The following is a 27,799-nucleotide window of genomic DNA, read 5'->3' as shown; positions in this document are numbered from 1 at the left end:
CTCCAATCTCAGGAGTCTCAGCCACCAAATCAAAAATCATCTTCTGGGCCCTGCTGTCAGAATGTATGGTTCTTAACCAGCATATCTTCCCTTAAGCAAGATTAGGACCTTGAACAGAAATTCAGACCGTGGTTGCAGAACAGCTAGGACTGGAACTAAATATTGCAGGTTTTAAGGTCTACAGAAATGATGGGAAAAACGATGGAGGCAGAGGAATAGCCTTAGTCATTAATGATGAAATCATTTCAATGTTAGGAGCACATATTGAGATAAACAGGCAATGGGTACTTTATGCAGATAATTAAGGAATATTAAAATATTAAGGACTGTGTAGGGATTGTGCATAGTTCCTCTGATCGTAACTGCAAAGTGGTAATTGTATAGATTCAGAAATTAGACAAGGAAGCAGCAAAGGCAAGGGGGTTGGAGTAGAAGATTTTAATTTCAATTTTGATAGGGACCATCAAACTAGATGGCAGAAAATTAAGATAAGATATAGGAGCAGAATTAGGCCATTTGGCCCACTGAATCTGCTCCGCCATTCAATTATGGTTGATAAGTTTCTCAGTCCCTCCCCCCGCCCACACACTTTTACCAATCAAGAAGCTATTTCAGTCTTAAATGCACTCAATGACCTGGCCTTCACAGCCTTCTCTGGCAATGAACTCCATAGATTCACCACCTTCCGAAGAAATTCCTCCTCATCCCAGTTTTAAAGGGTCGTCCCTTTACTGAGGCTGTGCCCTCGGGTCCTAGTCTCTCCCGCTAATGGAAACATCTTCCCCACCTCCACTCTATCCAGGCCTTTAATTATTCTGCAAGTTTCAATGAGATCCCCCCTCATCCTTCTAAGCTCCATTGAGTACAGGCCCAGAGTTCTCAAATGCTCCTCTTACGTCGAGTTTTTCGTTTCAGGGATCCTTCTCGCGAACCTCCACTGGACCCTCTCCAAGGCCAGCACATCCTTCCTCAGATATGGGACCCAAAATTGCTTGCAATATTCTATATGTGGTCTCACCAGAACCTTATAAAGTCTCAACAGTACATCTGTTTTTGTATTTGCGTCCTCTCCAAATAAATGCTAATACTGCATTTATTCTCCTAACTATGAAGTCAACTTGCAAATTAACCGTGAGAATCCTAAACTATGACTCAAGTCCCTTTGCACTTCTGAATTCTCTCCCCATTTAGAAAAAACTCTACATCTCTATTCTTCCCACCAAAATGCATAACTTCACACTTTAGTTGGTATCGGGTGTCAGACCAGGGAGCTGGTACTCTAGGTTAAGGTCCTCCTCACCTGTCTGTTTGCAGTTATAGTCACAGGTCAGCCATAATTGGTGGCCTAGCTGCTGATTCTATTTTCTAATTCAGTTTAAAAAAAATTGGAGAGAAGCATCTCAAGAAGAACTGTACTTTCTCTTACCTCAAATGGCACGCTGCTGCTTCTTTTCAGGGGATCTTCTATTGCTCTACCAGCTTTGAAAACATGGTTTGCTGTCCTTAATTGGATGGCAAGCCTGACCCAAGACCAGTAGCTAGTCAATTCAGAGAAAGTGACTGCTGGGTGACTTTTTCCACCATATCCCCCACCCCCTCCCCACAGTACAGAGTTGAGATAGATCCCCTTTGTCAGGTCTCAATCCAAACTCCTGCCCTAGGTTTTTTGATTTAGGCAAGGCTGAATGCAATACGATGGCACAGAGAAACAATTCTTACTAAATGGCAAAAGGTCTATTGGCCAAAATAAACAAGCTTTCATAAACAACTAAAGAGACAACATAAAGAAAAATCATATAAAAAGGCACAGATCCTATCAAGTCAAGAAGATACAAAGAATAGCAAATCTCATGCATGTAATTTTTTTTAGTTTAAAATACGATTTACAGATCTCAAGAGGCCACATAGCAGAAGCAATAACCCGGCTTACGTAAACTATTGAGTAAAGACAATGGAACCAACAGCTTGACTAATTATTTACTACATGGTACTTGTATTTGGCCTTATAAAATAGACAAATAAGAAACAGAATTGAAAATACTTTAATCTTTTGAATAACGTGTTTAAGTCCTGCAATTTGATGAGTCCAGGATAATGCATGCTCAACTATACAAACTACTTGAAATCTTCATTCATCACTGAGAATTAGAATGCACTTTAATTTCTAAATTAGGAGCAGAGCTTAATTAATAGTGTAGCTCATCAATTTCAATGGAAGCAAAATTGGGTGAGGTACAGCATAAATGACTAATCTGTTGCCTTCAATTACGCACCAAGCACAACAGTACAAATGGACTGTAATGTCTTGTACACATCCAGCATAGTTTAATGATTGAGATTTGAATCTATATAAAATATTTGCGTATTACATATTCACAGTTAATCAGTTCCAAAATGCCATTGCAGAATTACAGGAGCAGAATTACAGCAGTCTTAACGTAATAATAAATAAATTATTTGCATTACATGGTGATATTGCTGACCAAGCGTTCAGTGCAAATAAAACCCCAGATATCTTACAAGGTCTTGTCAACCAACCCTCTTTCACTAGCAAGCTTATTTTTTGCAGCATCTGTTAAAAGCATGAATGGGTGATTATAAATACCTCTGTATTCAGCCCAGCACTATTAAGCAGATGGTCCTACTATACCCAAATTATGTACAACATCTCCCAAATGCCCCGCATTTTGATAAAATACAGGCATTTCAAAATTCTTCTGCGACTGATGATTCACCTTTGCTCTGCAGAGTATTTAGAAAAGTTTGCATGCTAGACACTACTAACAACACTCTGCTTTCTCTTGCACATAAATATATGAAAATGAAGACCTAGTCTACAACTGTTTTGTTAATATAACAAAGTAACATGTGCTGATAGCCTGACATTTTTTAATGCATTGCATGTTATTAAACATCAAAATTCTACTTTTCTAAATAACCGCTTTCTTAGAATCCTGTCTCCAGTGAAACTGATTTCATCTAACTCTGGCCGAGAAATGTAAAGCTTAATGTTACAAGAAACAGATGACTCTGCTCTCCAAAGGAGAAGACAGAGAAAGAATTCAGGAAAAGGACAGTGAGGTTCTTGAATAGTTTGGCATAGGAAGTGAGGAGATTTTTTTTAAAAAAAGTTGATAGTTAAAATTTAAAGTTTATTTATTAGTGTCACAAGTAGGCTTACACTAACATTGCAATGAAGTTACCGTGTAAATTCCTGAATCACCACACTCCAGTGCCTGCTTGGATATACCAAGGGAGGATTTAGCATGGCCAATGCAGCTAACGTCTTTTGGACTGTGGGAGGAAACTGGAACACGGAGGAAAACCACGCAAACACAGGGAGAATGTGCATACTCTGCACAGAGTCAAATCCGGGACCCTGATGCTGTGAGGCAGCAGTGCTAACCACTGTGCCATCCTGCTACCCACTGGAGGTTTTAAGGGGCTTAGAAATGGACAAATCCCCCGGCCCAGATGAACTGCATCCCAGAGGACTGGACAACAGCTAATGTGTTTCCACTCCTCATCCAACAGAGGTGGCAGCGGACCATTCTGGTAGAAGTCAGCTCACTCACCTCAACTGACGAGTGAGTAGCGGCAGGACCCCTCCTGTGATAAACAGGAGGAACAGCATCTGACACAGGTGATATGGTAGCACAATGGCTGCCGCACAGTGCCAAGGACCTGGGTCCGATTTCCGACTTGGGTCACTGCCTGTGTGGAGTCTGCATGTTCTCCCCATGTCTATGTGTGTTTGCTCCAGCTGCTTCGGTTTTCTCTCTCAGTCCCAAATATGTGCTGATTAGGTGCATTAGCCATGCTAAATTCTCCTTCAGTGTACTCGAGCAGGTGCTGGAGTGTGGCGATTCGGGGATTTTCACAGTAACTTCACTGCAGTGTTAACGCAAGCCTATTTGTGACATTAATAACTAAACAACAACAGCAGAGCATTCTGGGGGAAGTCAGTTCAGTCACCTCAACTGAAGCAGCCAAAGAACACCTCCAGTGATAAACAGGAGGAATAGCACCCAACAGCTCTTCTATAAACGTTAATATTCTGTGATGTAAAGATTCCAGAGCGACAGAGTAGAGACCTCAATGATTGCCAGATTTTGAAATAGTGCAGATGCTGTGTAAGAACATAAGAATATAAGAAACAGGAGCAGGAGTAGGCCATCTAGCCCTTCGAGCCTGCCCCACCATTCAATAAGATCATGGCTGATCTGTCGTGGCTCAGTTCCACTTTCCCGCCCTCTCCCCATAACCCTTAATCCCCTCTCTTATCAAAAACCCATCAACCCGCGTCTTAAAAATATTTAGTGAGGCAGCCTCCACCACTTCAACGGGCAGAGAATTCCAGAGATTCACCACCCTCTGAGTGAAGAAGTTCCTCCTCAACTCCGTTCTAAACCGCCCCCCTTTTATCTTGAGGCTGTGCCCCCTAGTCCTACTGTCTTTTTTGAGCGGGAAGAGTCTCTCCACCTCTATCCTATCCATCCCATTCATCATCTTATACGTCTCAATGAGATCTCCCCTCATTCTTCTAAACTCTAACGAGTACAAGCCTAGTTTATTCAGCCTCTCCTCATAGCTCAACCCCCTCAACTCCGGCATCAGCCTAGTAAACCTCCTCTGCACTCCCTCCAAGGCCAAAATATCTTTGCGCAGGTGCGGCGCCCAAAACAGCACACAGTACTCCAGCTGCGGCCTCACCAATGCCCTATACAGCTGCAGCAAGACCTCCCTACTTTTATATTCAATCCCCCTCGCTATGAAGGCCAGCATCCCATTTGCCTTCCTGACCACATGCTGCACCTGCAAGCTGGGTTTTTGCGACTCATGCACAAGGACAGGCAGAATGCAAATAAAAACACCTTTGGCAGTTATGGTAATTATAGCAGAAGACAGAACTGAAACAAAAATAATAGGGTTAATAGCTGTTTTGGGTATGATTTACGACAAACTTTTCAGCTCAGAAGGCAAGGTCCTTGAAATGACACATGTCAAAGAAAATAATGATGCAACAGATCAAATTGTATTGGTCAAAAAGAATTTTAGTCCTATCATGAATGTATTAGAAACAGATTCCTTTAACTGTGTAGTGCTAGACCATGCTGGGACTTCGCAAGTAATTGAAAGGATTAATTAAATGCTATCTTGATTCACTAATCAATGAGGATTGATGTAAGGTTAAGGAATACAAAAGTACTTTAGATTTAGTGATGACAGTTCATTGATGTCACAAAAGAGAGCAATAATTCCATGGAGAATTGCTAAAGCAAGATATTTTATAAATAACAATGCAGTCTCTAGTCAGTAAAAACTCCATGAAAAGGCAGAAGTAAAATTGACAGGGTGCCGGGTAAGGAAAGTAATTTTGGAAAGTGAGTAGATATGCAGTTTGCTGAGTCAGGACATTAATATCTTCCTTTAACAAATCCTTGTTTAACACAGATTAGAAATATAACATGTATCAATAGCATCAAGTGACGGAAGTAAGACTGATCTGAAATATCATACTGATCTGTAATGATAATTCTATTTGTTGATTAAATCAGAGAAAAAAATTGTCAAGGTAACACAGTCAAAGCTTAAAAATCATACCAACAGATGTAGGTGTGGTTAATAAAGACTATACAAAGCTAACAGAAGAAATCATGCAATGTATTAAAGTTGTAAAATGTATTGGAGGATCCTACCATGTTTTACTGCAAGTTTTCTGTAGACACACGGTGGCTGTCATAGATTTAAAGCAATGGGAGAAAGACCTGGCAGCCAGGAAGGAAATTTGCTTCTGATGAATTCAGAGACACATGAAAACATGAACTTTATGGTTATGAAACACTGTTTTAACAAAAGACTGAAAGAAATCTTGTTGGTGATTGATGAAATGTGTAAAATTTTTATCTGATCAACCAGACCACAGGTTGGCAAGCATTCTAACATACACTGTTCATACAAAGAATTCATTCCAGATGCTTGAATATCATCGCTATCAAATAGTTAATGGGCAAAAGCCTAGACTGCCTCTATGCTGCATGGTAGTCATCCTGCTCTAAAAAGTACTACAATTCAGTTCTGCACAGTTGAAAGATTTACATGCAAGTAGATGGGTGATGACTCTGGGTGATAAGGCTGAAGTGTCTTAAAAAAATCCAGCGAGCACTGGGGCTTCGTATAAGGCTATTTGACAACTTAAATGAGGAGGTTTGGTATATTATAAAGAAAGGAGATTAATAGGAATGGTAGGCCCAGGTAGCAGGTTGTGAAGATTATACTGGCACTTAAAAAACATTGTAAGCAAACCATATGTTTATTCTTTAATAAACCTGGAATCATATACAGAATCTTGTACCCTGCATAGCTAATTGAAGTAAATGAGTTACTTTGTACCTCAAATGCTCTTTTGTTTTGTGATTAAAGGTCTGGAGGAACAGAATATAGCCCAATCAAGAATGACAATGTGAGTGGCCATGACAAGCCTGACAGAGCTATCACGTCCGAAGATCAATTATGACGAGTGGATATTTGGATGACATATACTCAGAGGAGTCTAGCAAATGGAAGGATACAACAATTGTGGATCGGGAGGAAAAGCCACCGATGTGTTTGAATATTGGTTGAATATTCAGGATGATGGCCAAGAGATGTAGTCTACAAGCCAGAAGAGTGGGATGGAAGACTGAAAAATAAAGGAAGCACAGTGCAAGTACAGGATGGGTCTCAATTTTTGTATCAGAAAGCAAGTAAGTAAAACTCTCTGGAAGTATACAAGGGTGAGCTCACAGATATAATAAGGTGCAAGGAGAGGCTGGAACTTTATTCACCAATAAAAAAAAGTCACGGAACACTCTTGGGATTGAATGAGTCGTAGACGTCCTCATAATCTTGAGGTTTTGGTGGCTGCCAATAAACACAAGGATAACCTAAGAGGAAAAGCAGAGTCAATTAGATAGTTGGAAACCAAGTTTATTTTCAGGTTCCAGATAAGAGGCAACCAACTTCGTCATATGGGTGAATTTGTATGAAATAGCTTCTTGAAAATGGGACTTTGAAAGCAAAGGTAAGGCAAGTTGAGGGTGAGGCATGTTGCTAGCTGTTTTTGAAGAGTGGCAGTTGTTAGAGAGCAGACTTTCCCATGGCTGGGAAAGTCTTTTTTAGCTTTTTTTGCTTACGTACTCATGACTGAATTAATCGACGTAAAAGCCGCATTTCTAAGGATGATGCTTTTCAGAGAGAAGTGTTTCTGGAACAGTTCTAAGAGGTAACAGATGCAGAGGTAAAACCACAGAAACTAAATAAATATGTGCATGACCTCCCATGATATACCTAGACTGGTGTTTTTCAACAAGCTCTGTTTTGGTGAAAAGACATTGGGGCCAATTTTACTAAAAAAATTCTCAGTGCTGAACGGATGTAAAAACAGAAGAGGATCATGCCACTTTTTGGGCGAGCTCCCAGATGCGATTATATGGCACTTAGCAAAAAAAGCAAATTATGATTCTCACCAGTAGGAGGAGGGAGTTGAGCCTAGTCACAAGAGGAAGCCGCTGCTGAGCTTTCGGTCACTAAATATATTTAAGACGCGGGTTGATAAGTTTTTGATAGGCAAGGGGATTAAGAGTTATGGGGAGAGGGCGGGAAAGTGGAACTGAGCCACGACAGATCAGCCATGATCTTATTGAATGGCGGGGCAGGCTCGAGGGGCTAGATGGCCTACTCCTGCTCCTATTTCTTATGTTCTTATTATGTTCACTATTGTGCAGACACCCCAATCTCCTAATGCACTGTGTACTGTAATCTGTCACTCTTTTCCATCCCCCCAATTCCCCGACTGCCACCCTAATGCTCTCAGCCCCCCAACCCAGCTTATTGCCACCCCGCCAGATCCACTCCCTTTGGTCGATTGCTGCCCCTGATCCCCACGCCCGAAACCCCCCCTAACCAGTCCTCTATCAGAGTATTCCCCCTATGGAGCTCCCCTCCTTCCCTTACATGGGCTGCTCCCCTTCCCTTAGGTCCCACACAGGGGACACTGCCTGGCCCTGCCCCTGACCACCTGGTGGGGGGGGGGGTTCTTCCTGTTGGTGGAGACCATACGTGATCCTCAAAAGGTGAAGACCTCCACGGGCAGGCAGGCAAGGATAATTGAGCCTGGACACGAGGCTGATTTCACTGGCAATTCAGCGGTGTTAACATTTTGAGGGGCAAAAGACTGAGATAAGCCAGCAACTGTTTTCAACCAAAAGCAGAGCTAGCAATGTTTTATTTGTATCATGCATGTATGTTAACAGAAAATGTGATGAGTGTGCTGGATATATGATGTAGTACCAATAACAGAAATATGGTTTAAAAATGGTGTGCACAGAGTGTTAAGTGTTTTGTAAAGACAGAAGGGAAAGTGGATATCCTTGAGGGTGGCAAATTTAGAATCTACAGAATCTATTTGGAAAGAGTTCAGATGCAGCAAAGGTATGAGCAAGCTACTGAGAATATTCTACAGATTGCGAAATAGTGAGCGCACGCAAGGGAGAGAGTGTGTGAGTTGCATATGTGCTCTCACACATAAGAGAAGCAAATCTGCAAGGGAAATACAGAAATGCAAGCACTATAGAGTGATATTGTTGAGGGATTTTAATTATCCAAGGCAACAATTGGGTTATGTTAGAGAAAGGTTAAAAAAGGGACAATGTATGAAATTAGTTCATGAGAACCTCCGAGAACATTATGTTCCTGGTCCAAACACGAAGGAGGCACAGCTGGATTTGGTGCTGTCAAACTAAGTGAGTCAAACTGATCATGAATCAATGCAAGAAAAATTGAGTAAGGATGAAGATATTAGGCTTAGATTAGTCATGCGGAAGAATAAAGAATGTAGAACCTCTAAACTGGAAGAGGACTAATGTTATTGAGGTTGGAGGTGATCTGGCCAGCATAAAATGGAACAAATCTGACCGAAGAAACTGCAGCTCTAAAGAGATGACTTTTCAGGCAAGCTAGGTACATTCTAACAAGAGGAAATGGTGGGCAACCAAGGCCACCAACCTTGAGTAAAGAAATAGAGTATATAATGAAATAAAAAGAGGCTGTATATTGCAAGTCAGGCAAATTCTTTCAACCCAGAACCATGGCAATTACCATGATTTGAGCTGGGAAGAGGAAAAATAAAGAGAGAATAGAATATTAGTTAACACACCATTCATGCTTCCACCCATACTTGATCAGTATCCAGTTGCTTAGTAAATGCCAATATAAAGTACTCATTAAAAAGGATTCCAGCCTTGTCATACTTCTGTCTCAGGGATACAATAGTCGCCAGCAGTACAGAATTTGAATATTGCAGAAAAGAGGAACATGTTACTAAGATCTTGAGATCCAAGGCAAAAGTGCACAAGTTCTCAAAGAGGCTTCTCTACCCTGAATAGACAGTGTCAGCATTCCAGACCAAGGAACACCTTCAGCGACAAAAAGATCAACACTCTCACGTCTGTAAAGAGTTTGGTTTGAGCATCAGTAAGATAATTGTCATGGTGCAGGATGATGCCATTTATTATTAATAAAAATATGACACTGGAGGTTATTGATGGATTAACATGTTTAGGCTCCACAACACCAGCACTCTGCCACTTGGATGCTGAAATCAACACACAGCAAAATAGTAATTATTGTGTCTGAGTGAGAAAGTCTGGAATAACAGCAACCTAACTGAAAACACCAAAGTGTGAGTCTACAAAGCCTGCTTTCTCACTGAACTCCTCTGCAGTGGTGGGATCTGGACAACATATTAAGAAGATTCACAACACCAGGTTAAAGTCCAACAGGTTTATGTGGTAGCAAAAGCCACTAGTTTTCAGAGCGCTTGCTGCCTCTTCATCAGGTGAGGACTTTAACCTGGTGTTGTGAATCTTCTTACTGTGGTTACCCCAGTCCAATGCTGGCATCTCCACATCACAAGATATACTAGCCAGGAGAAAAGACTGAAGAGTTTTATCCTTCACTATCTCAGCATCACTTTGCAGACCATCACCAACAAAGGTCCTGGAGCATGCCAATTTCATCACTATACAAACATTGCTCTGTCAACAATGTCAGCACCGACTCAGCCACATTCATTGGGTATACCGCTATCATCCCATACAAAGAGTTTTTTCACAGTCACTGAGTCAAGACCTCCTGAGCATCCATACCCCAACTAAAAGGGGATTTGCAAGCAAGATAGGAGGATGGTGGGCACTGACAACAACAGGGAGACAACTGTGACTTCTGGAGGTTAACTGAATGGAAGTGGCAAGCTGGCTAAAACCCCCCCCCACAGGATGTTTGCAAATTCTCAGCTTACTGTCTTTCTCTGCAGTACATAAGAACATAAGAAATAGGAGCAGGAGTAGGCCATCTGGCCCTTCGAGCCTGCCCTGCCATTCAATAAGATCATGGCTGATCTGTCGTGGCTCAGTTCCACATTCCCGCCCTCTCCCCATAACCCTTAATCCCCTCTCTTATCAAAAACCCATCAACCCGCGTCTTAAAAATATTTAGTGAGGCAGCCTCCACCACCTCAACGGGCAGAGAATTCCAGAGATTCACCACCCTTTGAGTGAAGAAGTTCCTCCTCAACTCCGTTCTAAACCGCCCCCGCTTTATCTTAAGGCTGTGCCCCCAAGTCCTACTGTCTTTTCTGAGCGGGAAGAGCCTCTCCACCTCTATCCTATCCATCCCATTCATCATCTTATACGTCTCAATGAGATCTCCCCTCATTCTTCTAAACTCTAACAAGTACAAGCCTAGTTTATTCAGCCTCTCCTCATAGCTCAACCCCCTCAACTCCGGCATCAGCCTAGTAAACCTCCTCTGCACTCCCTCCAAGGCCAAAATATCCTTGCGTAAGTACGGCGACCAAAACTACACACAGTACTCCAGCTGCGGCCTCACCAATGCCCTATACAGCCGCAGCAAGACCTCCCTACTTTTATATTCAATCCCCCTCGCTATGAAGGCCAGCATCCCATTAGCCTTCCTGACCATCTGCTGTACCTGCAAGCTGGGTTTTTGCGACTCATGCACAAGGACCCCAAGGTCCCTCTGCACCGTTGCCTGCTGCAGTTTTTCTCCACGTAAGTAATAATCCTTCCTACCATTATTCCTACCAAAGTGGACCACCTCGCACTTGCCATCATTAAATTCCATTTGCCAGTTCCTGGCCCATTCACATATCCTCTCATGCCAGAGTCGGGTTCCTGAGCCACATCAGATAATGCTTAACATAGGTTGACCGCCACAGCATAAACTATCTTACGAGATGGAAGGATGCCACTGTTACAATGACTCAGAACTAGCCACTTATGCAAGTAGTGGAAGTGAAAACAAAATGCTTTCAAAAGGAAATCGGAGGCCATTGGAGGGAACTAAACTTGTTGGGAGTATCCGTGCAGTTCTGGTCACCTTACATGCATTGCAGGCAATTCAAAGAAGATTCACTAGGCTGATTCTTGGGATGATGGGTTGCACCTATACTAATTTGAGTTTGGAAGAATGAGAGGTGATCTTACTGAAACATAAGAATCTGAGTGGCCTTGTCATGGTAGATGCCAAGAGGATATTTCCCTTCATGGGAAATTGCTGGTAAATTTTCTGGTTTACAAATTGCTGGTGGAAATTTGAAAATCCTTCAGATCTAAAGAAGGTAAAACGAGGTCCGTTAATGGGGCTAGCCAGAAGATTAATTTAGGGCAGTTAGTAAGCCAGTCCAGACTTCTTTTTTAAAAGAGGTAGAGACTATAAAAACTTGTCAGCACGTTAGCACAGAGTGCCATTTTGATCTGGGTTTTTGGGAGTTAAGTATGAGAGAAGAAGATGGGAACGGGTACTGCTGTGTCCTGTTTTCTCTTTAGAGGCCAAGGCAAGAGTACTGAACACATCCGTGTGACATCACAGGTAAGTAACTGATACCGAGCCCTTTTCTCTTCTACCTTTCTGACTTTGAAAGTGAAGAGTAGGTAAGGAAACAGAAATTGCGGAAAGTAAAGATAAGAGATTTAAATAAAGACAAATTTAAATTCTAAATTAAATAAATGATAAATGATAATTAAATAAAATAGGGATGCAGGGCCACATGATGTGCTGTAGTTGCAACACGTGAGAGCTGGTGGACCCCAATGTGGTTCATAGCCACCACGTCTGCAGCGAATGTTGGTTGCTTGAGAAACTTCAGCTCAGAGCTAGTGAGCTGGAGTCTGAGCTTTGGACAATGAACATAAGAACATAAGAAATAGGAGCAGGAGTAGGCCATCCAGCCCCTCGAGCCTGCCCCGCCATTCAATAAGATCATGGCTGATCTGTTGTGGCTCAGTTCCACATTCCCGCCCTCTCCCCATAACCCTTAATCCCCTCTCTTATCAAAAACCCATCAACCCGCGTCTTAAAAATATTTAGCGAGGTAGCCTCCACCACTTCAACCGGCAGAGAATTCCAGAGATTCACCACCCTTTGAGTGAAGAAGTTCCTCCTCAACTCCGTTCTAAACCGCTCCCCCTTTATCTTGAGGCTGCGCCCCCTAGTCCTACTATCCTTTCTGAGCGGGAAGAGTCTCTCCACCTCTATCCTATCCATCCCATTCATCATCTTATACATCTCAATGAGATCTCCCCTCATTCTTCTAAACTCTAACGAGTACAAGCCTAGTTTATTCAGCCTCTCCTCATAGCTCAACCCCCTCAACTCCGGCATCAGCCTAGTAAACCTCCTCTGCACTCCCTCCAAGGCCAAAATATCCTTGCGTAAGTACGGCGCCCAAAACTGCACACAGTACTCCAGCTGCGGCCTCACCAATGCCCTATACAGCCGCAGCAAGACCTCCCTACTTTTACATTCAATCCCCCTCGCTATGAAGGCCAGCATCCCATTCGCCTTCCTGACCACCTGCTGCACCTGCAAGCTGGGTTTTTGCGACTCATGCACAAGGACCCCGAGGTCCCTCTGCACCGTCACCTGCTGCAGTTTGTCTCTACGTAAGTAATAATCCTTCCTACCATTATTCGTACCAAAGTGGACCACCTCGCACTTGCCAACATTAAATTCCATTTGCCAGTTCCTGGCCCATTCGCCCAGCCTATCTAGATCCTTCTGTAGACTTTCCACACCCTCCGCACAATTTGCCGTTCCCCCAATCTTGGTGTCATCAGCAAATTTCGACACCATACACTCGGTTCCCTCCTCCAGATCATCTATATAAATGGTAAATAGCTGAGGCCCCAGCACCGACCCCTGGGGCACTCCACTAGTCACCATCCGCCAATCCGAATAGCACCCATTGACCCCCACTCTCTGCCTCCTATTTGACAACCAATCCTCTATCCACACTAACACCCTACCCCCAACTCCATGTCCCCTGACCTTCTGCAATAACCTCTTGTGAGGTACCTTGTCAAACGCCTTCTGAAAATCCAGAAAGACCACATCCACCGGCTCTCCTCTATCCACCGCCCTAGACACATCCTCATAGAACTCCAGTAAATTTGTCAGACACGACTTCCCTTTAACGAAACCGTGCTGCGTCTGCTCTATCAAGCAATTCCCCTCAAGATGCCTCGCTATTTCCTCCTTGATGACGGATTCTAACATTTTACCTACAACAGACGTTAAACTAACCGGCCTATAATTCCCTGCCTTTTGCCTGGCACCCTTCTTAAACAACGGCGTAACATTAGCCATTTTCCAATCTTCTGGCACTTCCCCGGAATCCAGCGACATCTGGAAAATAACCAAGGCATCCACTATCACCTCCGCCATTTCTTTCAGAACGCTCGGATGTATTCCATCCGGTCCTGGCGACTTGTCCACAATCAGCCCCTCCAGTCTGTCGAGCACTGCCTCTCTAGTAACAGTAATGTCATTAAGACCCTCCAGTCCTACCACCTTTCCATCTCTAACACCCAGCAAATGCCAGGGAGAACAAAGAACAATACAGCACAGGAAACAGGCTCTTCAGCCCTCCAAGCCTGCGCTGCTCATGCTTCCAACTAGACTATTCATTTGTATCCCTCGATTCCCAGTCTGTTCATGTGGCTATCCAGTCTTAAATGATCCCAGCGTGTCCACCACTACCACCTTGCTTGGCAGTGCATTCTAGGCTCCCACAACCCTCTGTGTAAAATACGTCCACTGACATCTGAGAGTGAGAGTTATCTGGATGTTATGTTTCAGGAGGCAGTCACACTCCTTAGATTAACTGCTTTAAATTCAGTAGTCGGAGGCAGGAGAGTGTGACTGAGAGTGAGGCAGGTAGAGGCATCCAAGAGTTGGCACTGCCAAAGCCTCAGCCCTTGCCACTGGCCAATAGGTTTAGATTTTGGTCTCCTCATGTGGATGAAAATGGGGACTGTAGAGAGGATGAGCAAACTGACCACAGCACCATGGTTCTGGGAGCTATTCAAGTGGGGGGAGAAAAGACAATATAGTTGTATAGTCAGGGAATAAACACTGTATCCTAGCTACAGAGAATAGTCTCAAAGGCTGTGCCACCTGCCCAGTGGCAGGATTTGGGGACATCTGCTCTGGGCTAAACAAGATCTTGTAGTGATCATGTGGGTACCAATGATGTAGGTAGAAAGAAGATGGAGGTTCTGAGGAAGTTTGAGGAGTTAGGCAATAGATTGGAAAACAGAACCACCCAGGTTATAATCTGAGCCACATGCAAATTGGTAAAAGGTGGACATAATTAAAGAGATGAATACATGGTTCAAAAGACTGGTGTGGGAGAAGTGGGTTTCGGTTCATGGGGCACTGGCATCAAAACTGGGGAAAGTAGAGCCCTTAACTCTGGGATGGTTTACATCTGAACTGTGCTGGGACAAGTATTCTTGTGGACCGTATAACTAAGAAAGTAGACAGGCTTTAAACTAAATTATGGGGTTGAGGGATCGGTTGCATGAAAAATTAGGAAGTCAAAGTTAAAGGTAGGAGTACAGATTAATAATGAGTCTGAGTGTCAACAGAAAGCAAAGAGTAGTGACAGATCATATGAAAGTCATGTTGCACCAAGGCCTCATACAAGAAGAGAGAAATTGGATAATAAAAAAAGGCTTTGTATCTAAATACATGAAACATTTAAGAATAAATGTAATGAGTTAACAGCACAAATTGAGACAAATAGGTATGATTTAATGGTGAACACTGAGACGTGGTTGTGGAGAAAGCAGGTTTGGGAATTGAACGTACAAGGGTACTCAAGTATTTCGAATGGATAGACAGGAAGGAAAAGGAAGTGGCGTAGCTTTGTTAGTCAAGGATGTGATCAGTGCCGTTACGAGAAATGTTGTAGACACTGGAGTTTGAATAGAAATAAGAAATAGCAAGTCCCTGGTGGGAGTAATCTATAGGCCCCGAAGCATTAGTTCTGCAGTGGCACACAGTATAAGCCAAGAAAAACTGAGAGCATGTATGAAAGATATGGAAATAATCATGGGTGATTTTAATATGCACGTGGACTGGAATAATCAAATTGGCAAAGGTAGCCTCAAGGGACAATTCATCGAATGGATTTGTGATTTTCTTTGGAGCTATATGTTGTGAAACTGACCACGGAGTAGGCTATTCTAGATTTGATATTATGTAATGAGTTAGGGCAAATAAATTGTGTCATCGTTGAGGATCCTTTAGGGAAGAATGGTTGTAATGTGCTAGAATTTCAAATTCAGTTTGAGGGCGAGAAACTGGAGTCCCAAAGTCGCATTTTGAATTTAAACAAAGGAATTACATCGGCATGAAGATAGATTTGGCCCTAGTGGACTGGGCAGAAGACTACAAGGTAGGCCAGTTGATGAACAGCAGCAGATACCTGAGATATTTTTGTCTTCCCTACTAGAATAAATTCCAGAGAGGAGGAAGGGTGGTTAAAAGGGGGGAAAAAAACTTCCATTATTAAGCAAGGAAGTTAAGTGTAACATAAAGACAAAAACTCAGGCATACTGTATTGCAAACGCCAGTGGCAGATTGGCAGATCAGGAAGCTTTTAAAGTTCGACAAAGGGCCACTGAAAAAATAATAAAAAGAGCAAAGATAAATTATGAAAGAAAATTAACACAAAATATAAAAACAGATAGAAAAAGCATCAATAAGTATATAAGGAAGAAGAGAGAAGATTAATTTGTTCCTTGGAAGAATCAATAATGGGAAATACAGAAATGGCTGGGACATTAAAGTAATATTTCGTTTCAGTTATCACAGTGGAGGCCACGAGTATTATCCCAATAGTAAAAGAAAAAGCAGAGGTCATAGAACGGAAGGAACTTAGAACTATCATTATTACGAAGGAAAATGTACTGAGCAACCCTGACTGAAGGTAGTTGAGTGCTGAGGGCTTGATGGCCTCCATCCTAGGATGTTAAAGGAAATGGCATTGAGATAGTGGATCCATTGGTTCAATATTCAAAAATTTCCTGGATATGGGAATGGTTCCAGTGGATTAGAAAAATGCCAATATAACCCACCTTATTCAAAAATGGAGAAAGGTAAAATGTAGGAAACAATAGGCCAAATAGTTTAACATCTGCTGTGAGAAATTTAGAATCCATTCCAAAGGAAGTAATAACAGGACACTTCTATAATCAAAATGCAATCCATCAGAGTCAGAGTAGTTTTATGAAGGGTAAATCACGTTTAACTAATTTACTCGAGTTCTTCAAAAATGTAACAAGCAAATTCGTATAATGGTGATCATATAGGCATTTGTTAAGGTGCCACATACAAAGGTAAGTTCATATGAAATTGGGGATAATGTATTAGCTTTGACAGAGAAGTGACTAACCAACAGAAAGCAGGGAGGCAGGATAAATGGGTCTCAGGTTGGCAAGATGTTACTAGTGGGGTGCCACGGAGTTCTGTCCTTGGGACTCAATTATTTACAATCTATATTTACAATCTACACTGTAGGGGCGGCTCGGTGGCAGATGGTTACCACTGCTGACTGACAGCACCAGGGACTGGGGTTCAATTCCTGGCTTTGGTCACTGTCTATGTGGAGTTTGCACATTCTCCCCATGCTTGCATGGTTTCCTCCGGTGCTCCAGTTTTCTCCCACAGTCCAAAGATGTGCAGGTTAAGTGGATTGGCCATGCTAAATTGCCCCTTAGTGTCAGGGAGACTAACTAGGGTAAATGCACAGGGTTATGGGTATAGGCCTAGGTGGGACTGTGGTCAATGCAGACTCGGTGGGCTGAATGGCCTCTTTCTGCACTGTAAGATTGTATGATTTTATGATTCTATATTCATGACTTGGATGCAGGGATCATAAGTACTATAGCCAAAGTTGTAGATAACATTAAAATATCCCACTATTACTATCCCAGTAAATTGAGATAATGAATAAAAAATTTACAAATCAATATTGATTGGCTAAATCAATGAATGAGACAACACTTGGCAGATAAAAGTTGAACGTGAATTTAAAGTGTGAGGTTATCCATTTTGGTAGGAAGAAAACAAAGGCAAATTATGATCTAAATGGAGAGAAGCTTCATTGTTCTTCAGTGCAGAGGGATCTCGGTGTTCTTACGCATCAATCGCAGAAAACTAATATGCAGGTACAGCAGGTAATAAGGAAGGCAAATGGAATCTTGGCATTTATTGCTAAAGGAATAGAATATAATAGTGAAGTATTGCTGCTACTGTACTAGGCATTAATGAAACCACACTTAGAATATTGTGTACAGTTTTGGCCCCCTTGAGGAAGGATGTGGTTGCATTGGAGGTGATTCACTAGATGGATTCCAAAGATGAAGGTTGACTTATGGACAGAGATTGAGTAGTTTAGATCTTTTGTTCCTGGTGTTCAGAAGAATGAGAGGAGATGTAATTAAGGTGTACAAGATGATAAGGGGGGATGACAAAGTAGAAATGGAGAGAATGTTTCCTCTTGTAGGGAATCTAGAACACGAGGTCATAGTTTTAGGATAAGGGGTAGCAGATTTAAAACAGATATGAGCATAAATTACTTCTTTCAAAGGATTGAGAGTTTGTGGAATTCATTACCCCAGAATGTGGTGGATGCCTGGACTTTGATTAACCTTAAGAAGTGAATAGATTTTTTAATTTAAGGGTTTAAAGGGCTATGGTGAACGGGCAGGTAATTGGAGTTGAGGAGGAGATGAGAGATCAATTATGACTGTATTAAAAGGCAGAGGAGGCTTGAAGGGCTGAATTGCCTACTCCTAGTAATTATGTTTCTTCTGGGGGAAATCTAGAACTAGGTAGCACAGCTTCAAAATAAGGGACATTTCAGATGCAGATAAAGAAAATTTCTTCTCTCAGAGGACCGTTGAGTGCATTCCCCCAGTAAGCAGTGGAGTTTGGGTCACTGAATATATTCAATTCAGAGGTAGACTGATTTTTGAATGACAAGGATGTCCAAGTGTTAGGGAGAGGAAAGTAGAGTTAAGGCCACATCATGTCTGACATGATCTTATTGACAAATGGCCTACTCCTGCTCCTATTTCTCATGATTTATGTTCTTATAAATGGGACTGACCACATTATTCCAATCAACTTATGCACAAAAAGTACATAATCACATTCACTTTTAACAATCCCAAACAGTGCCTTACCACTATCAAAGTAGCTATCCATAAGAATTCACCAAGTTCAGACCTCCTCTCACTTGTTCTAATCCGCACAGTCTTACTCCTTTTCTTCCAAAATCCCACTTCAGTGGAGGCAACTGGGGATTTAAATGGCCAAGACTCACGAATGAGTGAAAACTGGCCTGACTTCAGTCCCACCCCGTCGAAGATGGGAAATGCCAGGTTCAGTAAAAGGATGTTAAATTTATAATTTCTGGGATTTTTGTAATGTTGGTAGTTTCTCTGCTGTGATGAAAATCCTGGCCAAATAGAATGTTTCCACTTGCGAGGGGGAATAAAACTAGAGCCCAAAGTAAGGCAGTCAGCATGAAGTCAAGTAAGGAAATTCAGAAAAAATGTCTTTACCCTGAGAGAGGCAAGAAGATGATACTTGCTACCGCAGGCAGTGATTGAAGCAAATAGCTTAGATACATTTAAGGCGATGTTAGAGAAGCCAGTAAGGTAGAACAGAAAAGAGGGTTTTGCTGATGAAATTAAACGAGGAAAGATAGAAGGAGCCTTAAATGGAGCATAAACACCAGCCGGAACTGGATACAACAAACGTAATACTGTTCTACCATGCAATTTTACTAATAGCTACTATAATCCTCAGAGGGTTAATCAAGAATCTGAATCCACTGTAAAAAACTGTTCATGAAAACAATCAAAATATTCTCCAGAGTTAATTAACTTGCTGAGAAAACTGATTTTATAATGGCATACTGCTGAAATGTGCAATATGCAGGCCGAAGAAAAGTTTGCTAAAATTCCAGTTATAGCATGCTCACTTCGCAAATATCCATTTTTTATGAAGTTGATTCTTGCACAATCAATTCTATAGCTCCAAAGTAAATACTTCATGTTCCAGTATACCTTACTCAGCAACTAGGTTTACTGTGAACAACTAGCTTTTTTCAAAAGCACAATCACACAGCGCAGGAGGGCATTCAACTATTTTTACCTATGCCAATTCCTTGAAAGGCTTAACCAGTTGGTCATACTCTCCAGCTCTCTCCCCACTTTTCTTTTTTCAGACATCCAATTTCTTTCTTAATGTTAGTATTGAATTTGTTTCCACCATCCTTTCAGCTGTTTGCTTGCAGTTTGCCCAAGATTGTATTTGGGAAAAGAAGCAGGGAGGAACTGAATAAAAACATATGCAAGTGGTTGCAGCATCACTGACTAGCTGAATACAGTATACATTATGTGAATGCCTCCAGGAAAAAAAAAACATAGTGTCATAAGGTTAGAGGTATAAAAGGACTACCTTAAGGTGACACTTGATTATTAAATTTACTGCCTATTGTTGTATTGGTGGTCTCATGGAATCACTTTATTTTTTTCTATTTACTTAACAGATATTAAAAATGACAGTACAGCAGCAATACAATGGCAATACAATGGCATCTCATGCACTTATCCTCTATCAATTTACCATGGAGGGTAAGCACATTTTGGAAAGAAAATCAAATTGAAAATCTGCCTGCAGTGTTCTCGCAAGAATTGTGAAGAATCTTATTTCTTTCAAGATGTTCCCATTGTTCAGTCATGACTGTTTAACCAATGGCATTTTGTGCTTTCATTACGAAGGACAACTACCATTATAATGTAGCTTCTGTAGTTCCATGCTGATAAACTTTCTGCTTCTCAGACACATGCAACAGAACTTTCTTTTATGTGCAACAATAACAATAACTATTGAAAAAAATTGGTGACATGCTAGAGGGCAGGTGCTTAATCCATTGATGTTTACTTCTACACACAGCTCAGGAGGAACAATCAAACTGAATATAGATTATTCCAAAAACTCTTCCTATCATCATGAATCAAATAACATTCTTCTTGGAAATCTTGGTGGTTAAAATTTCACTTGTGCTTACCAGAATGTGGTTTCTTCCACTATCGAAGTGAATAGGAGGAAAATTATTGGCAGACGTGCCATTTCTATTCTCAAGCACCATAGGAAATATCACACTTTAATATCAATTGCTAAATTTCTCAATTAATGTATTATAATTTTCTTCAATTTTTGTCTTGTTCACTCTCTTTCCCAAACTGACCATTCACAAATCAAGGCTAATAACTCCTACAATTTGATTTAACATTTTATCTCACAGATCCACACTGAATTATGTCCCAATCATCCACAAATTAAAAATCAATGTTTGTGGCTATGTAGAATAAGTACCTCTGGCCTTGATTGCTGTAGTTGTTATCATACGAGTCATAACCTTGATCTTCATAGCTTGTTCCGTAGCCATCACCATACGCCTGAAGTTTCAAAGGAAAGTAGTGACTATACTGCATAAAAAGGTTATACTCAAACATTTTCCAAAGTAAAACTAGCTTTACTAATAAGCATTCAATTATCCAGTCAAATCCAAACAGAACAGTAAATTATAATTTTGGAACTGACCTTGTACTACAATTAAATGATGAAGGAAAATATGTTTGTCTAATAAATAACCAAAAGAGAAAATGCTGGAAAATCTCAGCAGATCTGGTAGCATCTGTAGGGGAAAAAAAAGAGGTGATGTTTCGAGTCCAGATGACCTTTTGTCAAAGCTGAGCTTCCCGCATCCGCAGTAATTTGTTTTTACTCAATATGTTTGTCCAACGTTTTTCTTTTCACTTCTAGAGGTGTGAAGTTATCGTGATAAATGCTCCGTGAGTATTGGCAGCCTTACAGCACGTTGCCTGTGGTCATGTCAGTTTAAATCGTGAGGTTTGCAGACTATCAGAATAGAGCATTGATGTCTGCGTACACACTGCAATACTGATCATTGGATAGGAATTATATTGGGAGCAAAGTCATCATCGCTCCTCCTCAAATTGCATGATCGCCGAGATCAAATATTGTGGTCTGCATGGTTCATGTGACATTGAATTCTGTGTTTACAATGACCTCATTTATAGTCAAATGACAAAAATCCATAGAAAATTATACATGAATATTCAGTTCAGACCTTATTCACTGCTTTGAGCCAAGTCAAAATCTGAGCTAATGAATGAATGTTTCCACTATCTATATAACAAGCTGATTTGAACAATTCCATTGCAACAGTTTAAATCCAAACCCAAAGCAAATTGCATTCACTTTTACAATGGTGGACTTGAAGGTCACACATTAGGTGACTGCAACAACTAAAGAGAAATCCTCAGGCATTTTAGACAGACAAGAGTGGAGTGTTTCTATTTATAAGGAACACAGCAGGTTGACATATGTGTACTGTGGCAACATAATGGAGGCTGGGAGGCACAGGTAATTACCAAAGGCTCTATGCAATTTCCTGAAGTTTAAAGTCACAGCTGGAAACAACAGTTAACATTTCAATATAAGGAATATCTCCTTTGAAATCTAAAATCAAAGTTACGTAGCTCCTGTATGCAATCATATTAGCGTTTATCTGCATTAACAATGCCGTTCTCTCAGTATATAGGCAGCTAAAAACCACTTTCTGCTCCTGTAAAGATATTTAGCTAAAAGTTAACGAAGAATGCTGACAAGATCTAAACTGGGGGTGCAAGTCAGAAAAAGGAAAGTAGACCAAAAGCCGATTAATGATAAAAGCGTCTACAAATTACAAATTATAAATTTGGAATATTAAAGTCAGAAAAGACCATAGAATAGAAAATAAATAGCTCACTACCTTCGCTTTCCCAGTTTTAAAATAAAAACCATTAGATATCTCATGTGGTTTCTCACAGGGACTATGCATTTATATAGAATCTTTTGATCTTCACTCTAATGGTGCTCAGCAGTTACTAGGATCGATGATATTCCGCATATCATCCATAAAGTACCACTACCTGTGGACCATGTCCTGCCACTTCAGAAACAGAAATGGAAGTATGGAAAAACATAGGTGTTACAATTTCAGAAAGCTAATTTATAACCAGAAACTTAAAATAACTATTTGATTGAAATCTGTTGAGATGCACTACTAAATCTTGCTATTCCTATTATTTAGTTAAAATTATTACAATATTGAACTGTTTGTTCCAGGCACAAGAATTTCCTTGGACCTGACAGTTTACCTAAGGGTGAAAGTTACTGTCAAGTAGAAATTGAAAAGGAATTGAAATACAAAGCACTACTTCCGTCAAGTTTTAGTCTGGGAGTAAGCAGCCAGCAAAAAGAATATACTAATAGCTCTTAATTGCAATAATGCAATTACTGATCAGACAGATCGCTGAAAATACCTCAGACTGATGATGGATCTAGCCTGTATGTTAATTCAAAATCACCCAATTCAATAAAATTCATATTTACTAAGTATATCATGATTGGTATTTAACTTCTTGTTAAAATACCTCCTGATCACCATCAATTCCTTCAGTCCTCATCTATAGGCTTTCACTATTATTTTACATTGTTCCTAATTATTCAGGCATTTAATTCAACCTTGGTTTAATGTTGCAGCTAACATCAATTCACTATGGTCTCAAAAACAAGACACAACTATGACCACTGATGGAAACTTCAAAACTATTATCCAATTGTTTGGTAATACAGAACTTCAGTATTTCAGAAAAAAGAGACATTCTGTCGAAGCTTTTTACCTTGCACTCAAGGACAGTTCACAAGAATATATCATAATAAAAATATTGCGCAATTTTTACTATTAGCATTTCTACAAACTGTCCTGGTGAGTACAAGATGTAAAGCTTTTACAGCAGGTCTCTCTTTCAGCAATACTCACTCACAATTACCTCTGTCATACTCATGACTTTTAAAAATACAATATTCTATGCAGAATCTTTGAATTGACTTTTTCATTTGAAGTGGACAATATGTTTTAAAAAGATGGCTGCCAGAGGTCAGATGACCTTGTCAGTGTATTTGAAGAACCAACTCATTGTCCGGCTATGCCCTATAGGGCAGATAAACTCACGCTCCACTTTAAAGTTTACTCATCTCTTTAAAATCATCAAACTGTTGAAGATGCTGTGCGGGTTCTATTGTCTGCCAGTGAGCTAATCGATAACACAATAACTGAAAGAATAACGGATGTGGAATGCAAATGTTGCACTTCAGAAAACTATATCTGGTAAACAAGAAAAGGCTGCATTGACCATATGACAGCAGCTATCTTTCATAACCAACCTTAAATAAGGTTTGCTTTTACAGCTAAAAGAGCAGCAGTAGCATCTGTGCCTGAGAAAGGTCCAAAGACTGCAAGCATAAGATCTTACGCCTGTGCTATTTCGGATCCACCAAAGCAGCTAACCAACTTTCTTGCAACGAGACAACAAGAAATCGACTTTATGACGCGCAAAATGTCCATCACTTAGATAAAATTCTGTAAACAACTTCTGCACATGACTTTGCCTTTGAACTCATCTAAACTGCATTTCAGGTGTTGAAGAAAACCTTATATCAGGCCTGCAATGTACTTCTTCCAAAGCAGGGCACCCATGTGAATTATGAACTATTCTTGATTTGGGAACTCAAAAAGTGCACTGTTGTCTTGTCTCCAAATGTACTTTCCTCATGTCTTTGTATGCATTATTGAGTGGGTGGGTGCCGCAGCATTCTTATGCGCCGCAAACTACATACTGCACACCACAAACCATGTACTACCATGTCAAAATATTTATTGATCATAAACATTTGTGAAGGGGACATGGATTTCAGCAGTTCTCTCATCCAATCAGTAACACCGCTAAAATGCTTGATTGTGCCAATAAACCTGAAGGGGAGTTTTTGCAACAGCATTCTGACAAAATAATGGCTATTTCACTGTAAAACAAGTGGTTTTTGACAGAACTGAAGCTAATGCATAGAATAATTTAGGTTGACTGAATTAACTTGCAGATGTTCTCCGTAACATGAATGCGATTAGAAACTGTGCTGCAATAAATATCAATGTGGAACATTAACCAATGAGTACCAAGGGCAATTCCACTGTGCAAAATTGATCTGTTATATATTGCTCTGACAATTTTTCCAAAAATGCAGCCCAACAATTTGTATTTATATATGAATTTTAATGCAATAAAATGTTCCACGTTACTTTACAGGGGCAGCAACATTTGGCACATAACTCCGTAAGTGGATGCTAGGTCAGAAGACCAAACCTTTGGCCAAAGAGTTAGGTTTAAGTTACACCTTAAGGGAGAAAACTGGATAGAGAGAGAGATTTAAGGAGGGAATTACAAAGTTTGGGCCTAGGCAGTTGAAGGCTGGCCAACAATGGTGGAGCAATTAAAATTAGGGATGCTTAATTAAGACATGAAATAAAAATCAATCATGAGAAATTCAAAGTTGTATTCTGTAGCTGCAGAATTAAAAAAATTAATATTTTAGGTTCAACCTGGAGTCAGTGAACTTAAGGAAATTTAAAGAACCAGCAATTTAACCTTTAAATATAGTAAGTGCTTCATAGCCAACTAGGTTTAATGCATAGTACTTCAAGTAAAATAAGATGAAGTAGCCATTTTGAACATTACAAGGTCCCTTAAACTATAAGGATACGAAATGATCAAGTGGGCAATTTTAGTGAGGTTGATTAAGAGAGAGAGGGATTGGCCTGGACAGCAATATGGGATCTCAGTATAATATTTCCATACCATAATGTCTTTCCAAATGATGGCATCGCCAATAGTGAAGCACTCCACTGAAGTGACAACATATTTGCATCATTAACTGGAGCTTGAATCAACATTTTTGAATCCCACCAAGGCTGAAACCATCAGCTTAGTAGTAGTACAAAGCAAATAATGTACAGCATTTTATTTTGGCAGTGGAGGTGATATAGGGGTCACTTGAAACTAAAAATCACTATCAGGAGATAAGGAAAAGAGAGCAGACAAAGAATAAAGAGACAAGGTGATGCAAACCAGAGGCATCATTTATTTGGCTATGATAGAAGAGCAATACTTGAAGATTTGCATGGGTGATCATTAGGTGGACTGTTTTGTCCTGGACGATGTTGAGATTCTGCTTTGTTGCAATTCTGTTTGATTTGGTGATCTAGAGTTTCCACGTAGGCTGACTAATTATTGATGCGGAATGCTATTGTGTATTTTCATGCTTGTCTACCCTTCTGCACAAGTGGTGCTATCATTCACAAAGATGTTCCTGCAACACGCCATTCAAGGGTTCATAAATCTTGCACTGCTTGACAGCCAAAGTGCAACCTCTATTTTGGAGCCAAGCCATTCTCCAATACAGATATTGGATGGGATTATTCTTTATTTTTGGAGACATATTAATGGTTAATTATAGCAAGTTATTATTTAACTAAACCTTTTCATGTCAGAGAAGAACAAAGAAGGGAAATAACCATAAACTGACCACTGCAATGTGTCAAGCATAAAAAGCAGCTCTCAAGGTCTCAAACACGTATGGGGTGATCTTACCTTACACCCCACTGGCCAACGGGCAGAGCAAATTGGTAAGATCGCACGAGAGCTGAGACATCAGGCTCGCGCTTGACTTCGCATCTTTCGTGATTTTACGGATATCCAGTATCCACTGCAACCAGCCTCACGTCCACCTCTGGTGCGAGGCTGAATATTTAAATTTAAGGGCCTGGGATGTTATCGACCAGGTTCACTTACCTCTGTAGCCTCACTGGGAGAGGTTCTCTCCAGCAAGAATCACAGCTGATCCCCAGCAATGGAGAACCAGTCGTGATGCACTCGCCGATAGAAACTGAGGTCATTAAGGCCTCCTAGGGAAGTTGAGATGTGCCCCTTGGGCAGTGCCAGCTTGGCACTCTGGCAGTCATTTTATACCTTTTATTACTTGGTAGAGAGGACTGATTTTTCATTTGTGAAGGGATCAAGACAAGAGGGCATGGATTTAAAGTAATTGGCAAAAGAAGCCAAAGCAATATGAAAAAACTTTATCACGTAACAAGTGGTTAAGGTATGAATGTCAGAGAATATCTGAGGCATATTCAATTGTAGCCTTCAAAGGGAAATTAGATTGTTATCTGAAAACAGAGAATGTGCAGGGTTATGCAGAGAAATTAGGGGAATGGCACCAGACGAATTGCTCATTTGGAGATCCAGTGCAAATATGATGGAGAGAATGGCTGTCTAATGCAGTTCTTTTTCTAATATAGAGATCGGAAGTGATGCAATAGAGTTGTGCCCCATGGTGCTATTTTATAAAGATTACTTGAGATTTGAAACTATTTGGTTGTCATTTATCAAATTTTCTTCCATCTCAGTTTGAAAGCTATTTTATAAAAGCATATTAATTACATGTTTGGATTCTTCTTTGAAAATACATATCTACAAGTTCAGCAGGGGTTTTGCAACTTGGCAGATTTTTCCAATGTAACAACATTGAGCATAATATTTGACAGTTAGCTAGTCTCCAAACAGCTGTAATTAGCATTTATTCCACAATGAGCAATCTAATTAAGATAACAGTGTGGCAAGGTTGTCTTTCAAAAGGGTTTCAATGTCAAAAGGGATTTGGAGTATTTTTGAGAGATTTACATCAGTTTTTCTTGTTACGTTTTTGATTCTATTTGAATAACCCTTCACTCCCTCTGTATTAAGGAGAGGAAAGAAAATGTTTTTTTTATTAACTGGCAGATCTGCCTAATGTGGAAACAAACCAATTTAAATCGTTCCTGCTAATTTTGGTTCAGTGCATCATTAGGGTGGTAATCAGACTTACTTGGTTTATATTCAAAATGACAATTGTCACAATTATTAGGTTGAGGACAGATTGGAAACTGCCCAGGAAAAATTACATTTACTCTGCCAGAAAGGTTTTCTTGCAAAAGAAAAGGGGAAAGAAAATGCTAAAGCATTCACAGCCAGTAATTCTGAATATAAGGTCCCTTTTTCGCCTGTTTCTGATGCCCCTCACCATCAGATGCTGTGTTCAGCCAATTCAGGAACCAACTCTCAGCCACTGGGCACACCAAAGTGTGCGGGTTCTGACAAGAGTCTGGTGGCATTGCTGAAGAACCAGATACATTTTTAGCCAAAGTGCGTCAGTACAGTTACTACACTGGCATCGACTCAACAATGTAAAATGTTTTCCTAGGTACATCCTATCCACAAAAAAAGGACAAAGCAAACTCAGCTAATACCATACTTTCATCCTCCTACATCAAAGTGATGGCAGGATACATTCTGAGTGCCATCAGACAGCAATTACTCAGTAATAACCTGCTCACCTGTCATAACAGGACCTGTCTGTTCCAGACCTTATTACA

At 40.6% G+C, this 27,799-nt stretch overlaps 1 protein-coding gene across 6 annotated transcripts in view; it reads right to left on the bottom strand.

Annotated features, from left to right (window-relative positions):
• Positions 1 to 27,799, bottom strand: part of khdrbs3 (KH domain containing, RNA binding, signal transduction associated 3) — a 183,150-nt gene that overhangs the window by 42,150 nt on the left and 113,201 nt on the right. For all 6 annotated transcript variants that reach the window (XR_013887736.1, XR_013887735.1, XM_080194580.1 and 3 more), the window contains one exon: positions 20,800 to 20,882. Coding sequence is in view for 4 of the 6 variants with exons in the window: in XM_080194580.1 (XP_080050706.1) it covers positions 20,800 to 20,882 (83 nt within the window). In the remaining 2 variants the exon portion in view is untranslated. The remainder of the gene's footprint in view (positions 1 to 20,799; positions 20,883 to 27,799) is intronic.

The sequence above is a fragment of the Carcharhinus amblyrhynchos genome, chromosome 8, assembly GCF_965287045.1.
Source record: "Carcharhinus amblyrhynchos chromosome 8, sCarAmb.v2.hapA, whole genome shotgun sequence".
Taxonomy (NCBI): domain Eukaryota; kingdom Metazoa; phylum Chordata; class Chondrichthyes; order Carcharhiniformes; family Carcharhinidae; genus Carcharhinus; species Carcharhinus amblyrhynchos.
The sequence above is the reverse complement of the archived record's forward strand: the minus strand, read 5'-3'. Positions and strand labels throughout refer to the sequence as shown.